This window comes from Prorops nasuta, unplaced genomic scaffold (genome assembly GCF_024137725.1).
Source record: "Prorops nasuta isolate Cenicafe-Biocafe unplaced genomic scaffold, Cenicafe_Pnas_1.2 PNAS00027, whole genome shotgun sequence".
Taxonomy (NCBI): domain Eukaryota; kingdom Metazoa; phylum Arthropoda; class Insecta; order Hymenoptera; family Bethylidae; genus Prorops; species Prorops nasuta.
Window position 1 is genome coordinate 145,229 of NW_027116824.1, and position 13,000 is coordinate 158,228.

General features: G+C 43.2%; 1 protein-coding gene across 3 annotated transcripts in view; it reads right to left on the reverse strand.

Moving 5' to 3' along the window:
• dac (dachshund) overlaps window positions 1-13,000 on the reverse strand; it is a 195,793-nt gene that overhangs the window by 103,291 nt on the left and 79,502 nt on the right. For all 3 annotated transcript variants that reach the window (XM_066742286.1, XM_066742284.1, XM_066742283.1), the window contains one exon: window positions 508-736. In XM_066742286.1, the coding sequence (XP_066598383.1) occupies window positions 508-736 (229 nt within the window). The remainder of the gene's footprint in view (window positions 1-507; window positions 737-13,000) is intronic.

A 13,000-nucleotide genomic window follows, 5' to 3' on the forward strand; every position in this document is an offset into this window, starting at 1 on the left:
CACCGAAGGAACTTTAGACAAATAAATCCAATTTCCGAATCAGCCGCCTCTCGCACAGTTATACTAACTAAGAAACTCCGCTCGTCTTCGCAAGACTCGCCACATTTACACTTTAACCGATGGTTCTTATTACGCAAGACCCTGAAGAATACTAAAATCTACCCTATAGAGTTTCTGCGACGTATAGATGAGTTTTATCCCGATCTTTTATGGACCTTCTCCAAAAAGCGATACATCCGCAATGTTGCGCAAAAATACGCATAATAACTACGCCGAATTACAGGAGGAATATACTACACACTGTTGTAAATACTGAATTATCGGCCTTTCCAGGAGTTTAATCATTGCCAATGACCCACGTATACCACTAAAACTTTGCTAAATAAAGCTTACGCGTGACTTTAATGCCCAGCTTGATCACAGCGAATATATACCGTAGTTCGTATAACGTAGCACGGGCACTCGGATACTTTATAGGAAATAAAGGTGATTTTTACGCAGACTTACCTCGCGAGAGCTTCCATGTTGGACATGTTAGGGTTGACCTTGAGACCTTGCTCAGCACGGGCTTGTGCCTGAGCCTGCAAATGATGCGGCAGGCTGGCTGGTGACAGGATGGCAGTATGGCCTGCGCCTGGATGTCCTCCCAGCTGCATGAACTGCATATGACTCAGGTGAGTGGGCGGATGATTGTAACCATTTGCTAAAAGCGGCGACTTTTCCATTCTCGGTACGTCTGCACAAGAACACATAAAATCTTCGTTCAATCACCATCCTTGTATCTTTCACGGTTCGTTATATGCAAATTCACATTTCTATCGACTAAGAGTGTTTACGGGTAAGAAACGGTCATTTGTGGAATATAGTGGCTAACGGAGGTTAAATCGTGCTTCTTTCGTTATGATCAATGCGAGTTTATGGGGAAACACCGATCATGCAAGTACGTTCGGAATGCGAGTAGTTCAATGGGGGACTGGGGGAATAGGGGAATCTCATTTTGTAGTTTCTTTCGCCATGCACCACGGTAAGCCTTCTCTTATGGCGGCGATCGAGAGGGGTACGTATCCGGATTTTACTGAAACCGGGCAGGACACGTAGCAAGCCGTGGATAAAGAGCGCCTTTGTGGACTTGATGGATCGCCAGTCACTAAACCAAATATCAATCACAACACGAATACAGCCTCTGCATATAATCTGCACGCTGATTCCATCCAACGTATTATACTACGGTGTTTGCAAGCCAACTTACGGAACTTTCCGATATATATATATATATATATATACTATATATATTTGAAGAAAAGTCAAAGTTGGATGAAAAAATTTGCTGATAACATATCGATTCGTAAACTTGGAGACTTTTATATATTTATTTAAAACAAAGAGAATTTTCTTCAAATATATAATAACTTTGTCCTTTCACTGGGATCTAAGATCAACTTGGAAAATTCGTCGAATAGTATTTTCCATGTTTAAAGAGCATATTGTTAATGTATATACACAGTGCTATTTTATTATAATATTTATCGAAAACAAATATTATTTTCGATTTGCCAAAGAAATTGGAGACTTGTTTTGATTGGATAAATCAATACATTTGAAAAGATTCGATTTTTGAAGCCGAGAGCGATTCCCATGAATTGGTACGGGGTTTAGAGGCGATAATATATTCACGCTCACGTTTTTTGATTGATGGGTCAAAGCTTCGTGTTTAGCTCTCACCCTGCGAATCTGCAGGGAAAGCTACGAAGCTACGCTATATATATGTATACGTACAGCAACGTTGTCATTTGTTACATCGATGCATAGCTTCGCCTCGAATAAATCTGGCAAGGTGAGAGCTCCAGATATCATATGGGATACGCTTCCGTCTTTCTTTCTCAGTGGGAGGGGGAGGAGTGTAATCAAATGGAACCAACCAATGCAACAGCGTCGATGGTCGACCAGAAGAAATCTTTCACCTCTGCTAACACGGTAGCGGGTGAGACAAGAGTATACAGCAATTTGAACATAGTCTTAATTCACTCGGTCGAATATTCTTACGTATACATCCTCTTGTATGCAAATTACTGGGTTCGCTCTTAAGAATGATATAAGTGCGATGCCCAGGGCTGTTTTTACACGCGATGCCATTTTGAATATATACCGCTTGCGTTCCGACGGAATGCAATTTGCATCATTGAGAGGTAATACGCTTTCGCGCGATAACACTTTTCATTTTCTCTACTTTCAAGAAGAAACCGCAAATAATCCACGCTCATTGTTCACCTATAAATGCTAAAATTTCCTTCTTCCACTTGCGAAAAGCCGTTTCACTTCCAACGATTCGTACACGTAACTTAATTATGGATATTGTTAGGCTCCATTGTAAATATAACCATGCGTGACATTCATAATTATTCTCTTATTGTATAAGAATATATACGTCAGCTTTACGATCGCAAAGGATATAAAGGCCCCTGGAATCTTGTCATTTTTCTGGATGTGTTTACCGCTGCTTGTACAGCAGAGTGAAATTGAAATGAGACGAAGGGCGGAGTAGAGTAGGGACAGGACGAGGTGAAGGAAACTAAAGGTTTAATGGTGGGGGAACTGAGAGAGAGAGAGAGAGAGAGAGAGAGAAATGTGGCTATTCATTACAAATTATCTAAATGGCAGTGATTTCGGCGGACCGGCTGGCCGTTTGACGAATAAGTGGCGGGTTCGCCAAGCAGTGATTCTCAGCGAGATCGTATTAAAATATCTCCATTGACGCAAGCCAATGAGAAGCTTCGGTCCAATGGCAACCACTGTGGGACCCTGCCCATGACCGGCCCTAAAATTGGACTTATTACAACTTATAGAGCGCGATTTGAACGCTCTCCTCAATAACATGCATTATCCCCAATCCATATGATTTAATGAAATCCCTCTAAACTCTCCATTTAGCTTCAGTACCTTTCTCGCGCCGAGTTACGTTTGGTATACGCGCTTCCAGTCCAGATACCTAGCGCCAATACGTAAATCTATGGAGGCAGCCAAGCGGAATGAGCGGCTAGGGGGGGAAAAAAATAAGCGAGGAAAGACTGGAGAAAATGAGAAGGAAGATGGAGATTTTGAGCAAAGCTGTATAGATGCAAAGGTAAAAATGGAAAGGATCCAAATAGGCGACTGTGTTCAATCGCTTTGCAAAACTGAGATTACACATTCCTGATACAATAACAACGATCGATAAGTTAATTTCACTCATTACGTAATTATTAATTATACCGAGCAGATATTCCCTTTGAGTTCACTGTACTCGAACGTAGCAGAAAGCAGGCTGATCCGAGATTTAAGAAGGATTGAATGTTGAAAGCATCGAGTCTCGAGATTCGTGTAATTCTGTGGTAAAAGCCCGCGCGCATCGATTACTTCCGAGAAAATCGCGGAGCAAAATGATCGAAGGAGAACTCGGTCCCTAAAGTCATCCCTGATGCCTAAAGCGAAATGAAAGCGAAAGACGATAAAACACAATTTGAGCTAAAGACTGCACTCCTATAACCAGCTCCCCTGCTCCGCGAATGGATATCGTCGGGACCGTTGCCCCTCCTGAGCTGATGAGGTGACAACCCATAATTATACAGACCGCTTTCTGTCTGGTCTGACTGCAGTGGCATGCAGAGAAGAGAGGCCTCCATCATCCTCCTTATATATATATATATATTGTGTATGCTTCTCTCGCTCTCTCGCCTCATCTTCTCCCCATTATCCTTTATCCTTCTTCCTCCTCCTCCTCCTCCTCCTCGTATTCTGGCTATCCCTCCTTCCTCTCCCTTTGTTTCTCCCTTTTTTCTCTAGTTGATTCTACTTTTCCTTCCTCGTCCCCCTGTACTGCCTCTCCACCTCCTTCAATCTCATCAAAATTTCTCCTTTCTCACTCCTTCCTTCGGGTGAAGAACATCCACCTCGCGGATGGACGGTACAGAACGTATGTTCACCTTGCAGACTTTGTCAAAGGGCAGAAGCCTCCTCTAAAAGTTGTCCTGCAGTGAGATCAACGTTAAGAATTCGTGCAAACTTTCTCATTTCTACACCTTCGCCTATGGACCTTCATTGTCCTTCATCCTCTTCTTATGTCATGGATTATTTCACCTCTCCAATTGTTGGTCATTTCCGCGTGCTTTCTGTCCACGTGTCCCTTGGAAATGAACTCTGCCACGCTTCAGTTCCTTATTCCTGTATAATAGGTTTTCTCTGTATAATGAAAAAAAAAAGGAGGAATAGAGAGAAACAGAGCAGAAAGAAGGATGTGGTGCACGTGGAAGTAGACTTTTGAATGAGTAGCCATTTCTGTACTTGTGGGATTCTTTTATCACCCGATACTATTCGCATTTAATTGCTTCACTTTTTTACACGTTATACACTTCTGGTGCGAATGACCGGGCAATAAAGATTCAATTACATTAGATCAGTGATCGGTATATATATGCATATAATTTTTGTTCTTTAGTCAACGAATAGTTGAATAGCTCAAGTGCGTGAGATGGGTCCCTGACGTGCTGCAGTGCCCTCGAGAGGAGACGCTGTACTCCCCGCTACTCCTTTCCTGGTGTTAATTACAAAATACAAGAATAAATTGGTGAGCTAAATGAGAGTCGGCCCTCGTCATGTCTCTTTCCTTTTCATTCCTCGAGCAGCCTCCTTCGCGACGGATGGATGAATGTGGAGGCAAGGCTCTCTTCTATATATGCTATACAGATGAAATTTGTTATGCATCGCGAACACTGATTTCCTTCGGGCAATAGCCCTGGCTCTCTCGAGGAAATGACGTAAAAATAGGCAAATAAAAGTCGCGGATCGAGCCATTGTTTCGCCAATAAAATCTGCAAAATGAGGAAAATGACTGCAACGCTTATTGCTTTTCCTATTATTGGATTATTATAGCTCGAGTGGTCGGTATCTTATATCCCTGTCCATACTTTGGAGAAGTCGGATTTGTCCATCTTCTGGACCAGTGAGTTTGGGTAAAGAGAGGAGGGCTGTGTGAAATTATTCGGAAAATCTGCCCTTTGTCTGTCCTCTTTCCAGTTGTTTACTTCTCCTATTGTTCTTAGCAAACGACAAAGAGATTTGCGGCGTGCTTTAATCGCTATTTGCGCTCGCCCATTCATGCTTATTAAAAATACACGTGGCTCGTCATTCTCTTTATAGAAAAACTTCTCGAAGAGAGCAAAGCTGGTTTCCAACTGTTACACACACATATATATATATATATATAGAAATGAATAATGTGGATATTGCTGCTTATTTGTACATATATACAATACACAGAGGAGAGTGGCTATTGATCATCGGAACGAAGCTTAAACACAGAGGCATATATATATATATATAGATATAGATGCCCGGCTAACATTGTTTCATTGTTGCGTATTGCTACATAAGCACAAGACGGGAAACACAATTTCGCGCAGGAGGAATCCGGTTTTTCAAGTAATTGAGAGTCGAAGTGGCTAGCCAGCCAACCAGCCGGCCGGGCAAACAGCCCAGGCAAGCGGGCAGCCATTGAGGTAGCCCTAGTGCCTTAAACTTACTCGCCAGGATGAAAAACAGAGATGCAAAAAGCGAGGAGAAACAACGGATTAAGCGAGACGAAAATAATCCGAAAGGATGCTCCATCGGAATGGCATCAGCCACTGAAAAATAAGGATACGGGAGCAGGTTTGCTCCGTCTGTTTTTATTTACAAGGACCTATTGATAATACGAGAGTTAATTAAGGTCAGCAGTGACATAAAAATAAGAAGAATCGGCGTGTATACGCCGATGGGGAGGCAAAGGTTCTTTTTATCAATTTTCCACGATGCTACCATCCAAGTACGTATATAGTATACGGCTAGAGCGAGGATCTCGCGGTGCAAAAGTTGATTTTATGTTTCTTCGCATCGGGCTTATTGAGACATGGATAGCTTACGGCCGATAAATAGGAGTCATGGAGTTGAAGCAAAAGAAGCAACCTATCTTCTTCACGGGCCACACTAACTAACGACAATAACGTACGAGTGGAGGCAACAGTTTATTCACTCACCGACTCTCTCTCTCTCTCTCGCATGCATATCCCTATTACTTATCTCTTTTTTCGACAGTTCCCTCTTCTCTTTCTTTCTTTCATTCCCTCTTCTCTCCTCTCCTTCTCGCGCCGCTCCGTTGTTGTTGTTGTTCCTCTTCTTCCTCAGCGCTGCCGATCGCCTGCGTTCAGCCTTCAGCCGTCGACGAGAAGTCCAGTATTTGTTCTTCGAGAGTGTCCTCGGATACGGGCATCATCCGAGGGCAGTAAACCTTTTGATATATAGTCGAAGCTTTTTAGAGTTCTGTCAGCCACGCCCACAATCAGCCTTAGTATTATTTACACTCCTTCGTGGTTCGTACTTTGAACGCCTCCCGCCTCCCGCTTTTGCTTCTTCTCCTCGGTCCCTCTACATCCACCTCTATCTTCTCGCGTGGCCCTTATATTCTCCTCCTCCTCTTCCTTTCCTTCCTTCCCCTACCCAATCTCTTTCTTTTCTTCTTCTTCCTCGTCTTCTTCAGCGTCTTCGAACGAGCCTCGTCTGGTTACGTCCTTCTCTCTCTCTCTCTCTCTCTCTCTTCTTCCTACTACCCCTCCCCTCTTGCGAAGATACGTCATCATCATTGAAATCATCGGAATTCCATTGCTGCGGCTCGCGCAGTATATACGCTATATCGATCCTTTGTGCGAGTTTTCTTCGACTTCTCTCGTACAAATACACGTGTATATATATATATATGTATGTACGCTCACGTTCCATTATAATTTGCAAATCAATCGCTCTCTCGGTTCTTTATTGAATTTAGCAGTGAGTACAAGTCAAACAGAGCAGGGAAGAGAAATGATCAAAGTTATGGGGGCAAAACTGATTGACGGATGAAGCAGCGATGAATTTTTTGACGAGAGATATAGCTCTGGGCAGATCGAAGCAAGGCCTAATCTCGAAGGTAAATCTCTACCGCGGGCTAATCAAAACGTAGGATCGAACTGGAGGCCCGTGTTTCCGAGCCATCTGCCCCTGAAGCGCCTCTCTCTCTCTCTCTCTCTCTCTCTCTCTCCGGTCTCGCGCGCGCGATCCAATAGTCCGCTCTCTGCACTCTCTGTCCGCTTGCTGCATCTATATATATATATATATATATAGCTACGTTTTACAAGCCGCAAAGCGCAGCCCAATACTTTTTACCACTGGCAACATCGGTTAATCCGTTGCATAAACACTGTATTGTATTTCGCGCAGGGGTTGCTTCTATTATATGATATTTTGTTATTAATATCTTCTGACTGGTTGGAGCCGAGAGGATCATCAGGTATGAGATACTTTTGTACGCGGCCAACTTACCGCTTCTATATATATATATATATATATATATATATAGAGAGAGAGAGAGAAATAGTGGTAAAGAGGGGTGTGGGAAGGGAGAAGGGGGAGTAGGACGGAGGCCGGGAGAAATTCTCCTGCCACGGGAAAAGGTACCAGATACCGGTTTCCTTTATCGTACAATACCCACGGGATTTTTCTTATTCGCCGCTCTTTTATACGAAAAAAAAAATATTTCTGCTTCGCGTTTCATTTTGTTCGACGGTTTTTTATATTCCGATATGGAATTGCATCCGTATTTCGAGCCAAGTTCGCGTGTGTAATGAATGGTAGCATTTTTCTAGAGTGGAATCCAAGGAAAAACAGTTTTGAGGAAACGTAAGAGTTTGTTCTCATAAATTGTGATCGGATTGGAAGGAACGTTTTGGATATATGTTTAAAAAAATCAGCGATACTAGGATGTAGCGGAAGAAGAGGTTGAAGGATCAAGAAGTCAAAATGGGTAGATGCGCGTGGTGATTAAATTGATATGTTACTGACGAGAATGTCGCGTAATTACGTGTACGTACTCGCAGTAAAGTCGCGAAACGTTCCTGAAGGTTTTATGGGGACCAGTTTATGTGTTTTGATGCACCATATGAGTCCAAATGTCGAACGATTTAAACCACGCGTATCACGTTCGCACACGCGCTCGGCCACCCTTAGACAACGCGCATATATATATATATATATATATAGATAAATACCAACATCCGGAGAGAAACGTGGCTGGGTGATCCACGCGTGTTGTGCACGCGTGTGCTCTCGTTTCCAGTTCTTACGCAATAAAAAATCCAGGCGAAAGTATAAAATGTACGCGCGTATACTTGCGGGGCACCGCGTGTGTGTATTCGTACGCGAAGGATGCGCGCTTTAATCCTGTGGTCGAAGCATCTGTGGCCATTGTTTATGGTTTTATGCGGCAATCAAACTAAAGAGTTTTGGTATTCTCGCGATATAATCGCGCGTTCGACTATTAGGCACGGCGGGTTTTGAATTTTCGTTTCGCGAGACAAAGATTCTGGAGAAATTCTGATGAATGTTTTAGCGTTTCGACAGTTGTGTGTCTTGGTGCAGACATTAAATAAAATGAATTAAATATTTTTGTGACATAGGGCTCATTATACATGGCACAAGTTTATAAAAAAAAAGTCTGTTAATTTGTTATACTATTTCCATGTAGATATAGACTTTGCGGGAGGTGGTTCGAGCAAGGTATCATTCCAGCGGTAACAGATGAGTGGATGGAGATGTTGGCACGAAGTGCATTAGCCCGAAATTAACACGCTAGCCTAACCCTTCGGGGGCTTTGGGGACTTTGGGTCGATTCGATCTTGCTAAAATTTTTCTGTCTGTCAGTTCGTCGGCTAACGATCTAGCTATATGCTGTATACTTAATTATCAAAACACGTACTATCTATATATATATATATATATAGATTTTTTAAGTTTTTGGAATGTCTTTGCACTGTAAATTTAAAAAGTTTCAATGTCGTATTTTATGAGTAGACAACCAAGTTAAATTTATGAATTACCTGCACGATTGAGATTATTTCAATGGTACAAAACAGAAAAGGAGGAATATTTTTGTTATTTCGCTAGATATATAATTGACTTATAAGATAAAAAATTTAATTTTGCAAAAATTTAACATTTCTTGCATTTTTATGTCCATCTCAAATTTAGTTTTTCATCCACAAAACAATAAAGTCCAAGTTTCTCCACTTGAAATTTCAGGTTAGGTTTGATATCCTCCGCCATTCGTTAGAATAATAACAAGGTTTCTTAGGGGTAATAGAGGCGCAGTTATTTCCCTCGAATAACCCTTTCCAGTACATTTCCAAGCGTTCATTGGTCACGAGTAGCCGCACCTGTGCCAAGTGAAAAAAAAAAATTCGCGCGTGGTCAATGCAGCGGGTTCGTTGATTCGCAAGTTAATTGAGCGGTGCGATATTCACCGGCCGCTAACGAGTAAATTGTTGACTACCACCAACGCCTATCTCGCGCGGCGCGGAGCGGTTCGTTGGGGGATGAAAATTGTACAGATTTTTTGGCCAATTAGTCGGAGCTTTAATCGCAGGAAATTGCTGCCACTCGCTCGAGTCATACGAGAAAACAAATAATTCGCTCATCTTTCTTCTCTAACGAAATGCACGTTGAATTTCTTTTAATAATAAGATCCATAATTATCCTCTGCAAATGTATAAAGTGGCTAAAACGAGCAAGTTTTATGGCAGAGTAAAATAGAGGGAAGTGAAATAGGAAGACTGTATATATATATATATATATATGTAGGTAAAATAAAAGGGAGCGCTGATTTACGCGTCGGCTACATCTTGCGGATTGTAGGTGGGAAGGGGGGGGGGGGGTGGAGAGATCTCCTGGATGGAACCGCGGCTGAATCGTAAATGCGGACTCCGATCCCGAAATAAAAAGGACGAGTCTGCGAGAGAGGACGAACGTAATTAAGTCGTACTAAAATTCTCCCGTATATACCGCGAGCATCGAAAGACGGTAAGGATTTTACGAGAGGGCTCGCGGCTCTCCGCACCACTCCCCCACCCTCTTCTCGCACTCTATCTATCCTCCCTCTTTGTAGTCGTGTGTGATCAACACGCACGCACGCATGCGACCACGCGTATACGACCTTTTATGCTCTACCGGAGGAAAACCAGTTAAAACGCTACTTTGTTATAACCACGAGTCCACTCAGCGCTACATTCGACTGTGTAAAACGCTCAAATTCCCTCGTGGAGAAAACATTTCTCTTTTCGAGACGATCGTCCATTTCTCGATTATCGATTCGTTGTAATTATTGCGATAAAGTGATAATTAAATTAGAAAATGTCTGTTCTTGATTATTTCCTTTTTTTTCCTTCTTGTCATAATTCAATAAAAGAATACAATGGAACTGGGAAGTAGCGATAAGTATTACGCCAGCTTCGTTAAATTACTTTCGCATATTCATTCGCAAATTGAACATGTGCGAAGGTCTAGGTGCTCTTTTATGTTCAACGAGGGGGCAATGAGCCGCACGCAACGTTGTTGCAAACGCGTTCCCTCTAGGAGCCACAACAGATGAACGCGTTTGCTTCTGTATTACGCGCAACAAAGCGGAACGCTTTGGAAAATTAAACTTATGGCACTTTTAAAGATTAATATTTATACAACCTCGACTCGCGAGAATCATTACGTACGTTTGCGGTTGTCTTGAAAATACACGAAAGGCTGAACAGTGCATCGTTGACCGTGTTCGATTATTCTTGACGAAACGATTTGTAGCCCTGAAGAAAAAATAAGGCACGGGGGACGATAAAAGGTAAAAAGAGAAAATTGCCAAAGGATTTGCTAATTGCTCTCGCTTCAGCAGCATTTCTGACGCCTTCATTAGTCCGGCGAACGTATCAATTCTACCGTAGAGTGCAAAAACCGAGTAAACTGAAAATCCTCTGATTTACGATTAAACGTTGCAATAAAGCCATAACAGTGTTACCAAAATGAAGAGGTTTAATAGGCTTGTGCCTCTTGTTGCCTCGCAGCTTAGCAAGATATAGCCTACCGTCCTTTCTCGCTCGGTCTTTCTTTCCTCCTTTCCTCCTCTCGTAAAAAACAATCAAGCGTGGTAAAGTGAGACGCGTCAGTCTGGCGCATTAGCAACCAGCCATAGCCTTGATTGTAGCCAATGACGATCAGTAAAAATCACCACGGCTGACTTTATGTCAAACGCTGGCAAAAACTGACAGATCTTATCAGAGAATAATCCCCCTGAAGGACCACAATGCGGATCTCCTATTTTCTCTGCAAACTTTCCATCATTCGTTCGAGAATAATTCCGTGCATCAGGAATGCTAGACATCGATGTTTCGCTCCGTCCCATAATTTTTATCCAATCGCTTTAACGAGAATAAAATTTTCACGAGTTTAATTCAATTTTAATACGGTCGAGAGTTTTACAGATAAGCGAACCGCGCGCCTCCATCACGCCGCGTCAAATATTTTACGCAATGAGCCATGTATGGCCGGAACACGTTCGTTCCACGAGATAATATCACTTTCATCGCACGGATTATTTCACTTCCGAATCTCCGAACGGGATTCGGTTTCGTCCCTTGGCCCCAAACGCGCCGCGTAATTCCTGACCGCAGGGTGAAAATTCCACGCTTCTCCCAGTGGTTCTCAACGCCAGCGTTATTAACTTCTGCTACTATAAAATAATATCTTTTACGAATTGAGCCAAACTTTGTTGACCTTGAAACTATAAATTCTTTGCTCTACCAATTCCGTATGACTAGAGATAGGAATAGAGAAGGATAGATAACCGTCCAAGTGAAAACGCAGACGCTGTAGTGCGCGCGTGGTCGGAGCCGAGGGGAGAACCCTCGAAGCCGCGACGAGGGAAGGGGAGCTGAGAAAGCGTTTCCCCAATTTGTTAATTATACTTCGCGGGTACCTGAACGGACCGTGCTCGAACCACAATTTCGTGCCTCGAACGCTCTGCGGTCCCGGGATCGTTTTCTTACCGGACTGCGCGACCGCATCGACTTCATTTAACGAAATCCATACGAGATTGCGTATGTAAACTCGCTGACGGATTATATAACACTGGCAAAACCCCGTACGTGTGTATATACAACATACTCGTCGAACGAAACGTTGAAAAAAGACAGGACGAGTATACATATACACGCGTATATACACCACACCGGATTGAAGAATGACGTAGAGCGAGGCAGCCGGTGTATACTGCAATTACTATCGAATAAACTAGCGCGTCAAAGGAGATTAAAATATTCCCTGGAGTTTGGCGTGGCATCCGCTGATGCGCGGGCCAGCTTTATATAGGAAAGCCACGATGCGAAAAAGCTTTCGGGGATGCTCGACAAATGATATTGAAGCGATGTCGAGCAACTATTAGCAAGGTTTTATTGGTACACGAGCCAGCCACGCTCTGGCTGACCTGCGACCGCCAGCAGTTAATCAATGCTTTTATGAGCATTCGCTCGTTGGTAGAACGCCTGCTTCAACTTCCCCCCGCTCCACTTGCACTACTACTAATGCTCTGCTTGGTGTACGCTAGGTATAGGTACGTATAGTCAGTGCCCTCTCTCTCTCTCTCTCTCTCTCTCTCTCTCTTTCTACCAATACGTTACCTCAACAACCACCGCGTCGGCAGTATACGCTGGGGCACTGGCTCGTCTGGCTCTAGTGTGTGACTCTCCGAAACACAACATAACACCGTGTAACCACGACGAGCCCGCGCCGCCTAGCGTTATAGCTTAAACGACTGATTATGCCACCGAGTTCCGCTTAATAGTTATGGTAAATGTTACCTCGACGAGGATGAAGGCTCGATCGATTATCGATACCTTTGCGCATTAAAAGACCACGCACGAAGCCCTCCGCACCACCGACTGGCTATGATTAAATTTTCAATTAGGCCGGAAATCGGTAATCTTCGCTTTACTCGCTCATTTCCGTGATTTTTGCTCCTCGAGAACCAGGTATGTGGAGGTATATTGGCGAAGGAGGATTTTCGGAGATCCTTGGGAGGTTCCAAGGATGTTCTACGGATATTTGAGTGGAAGAAACACTGGAGCGACTCGAAACGAAGATTATA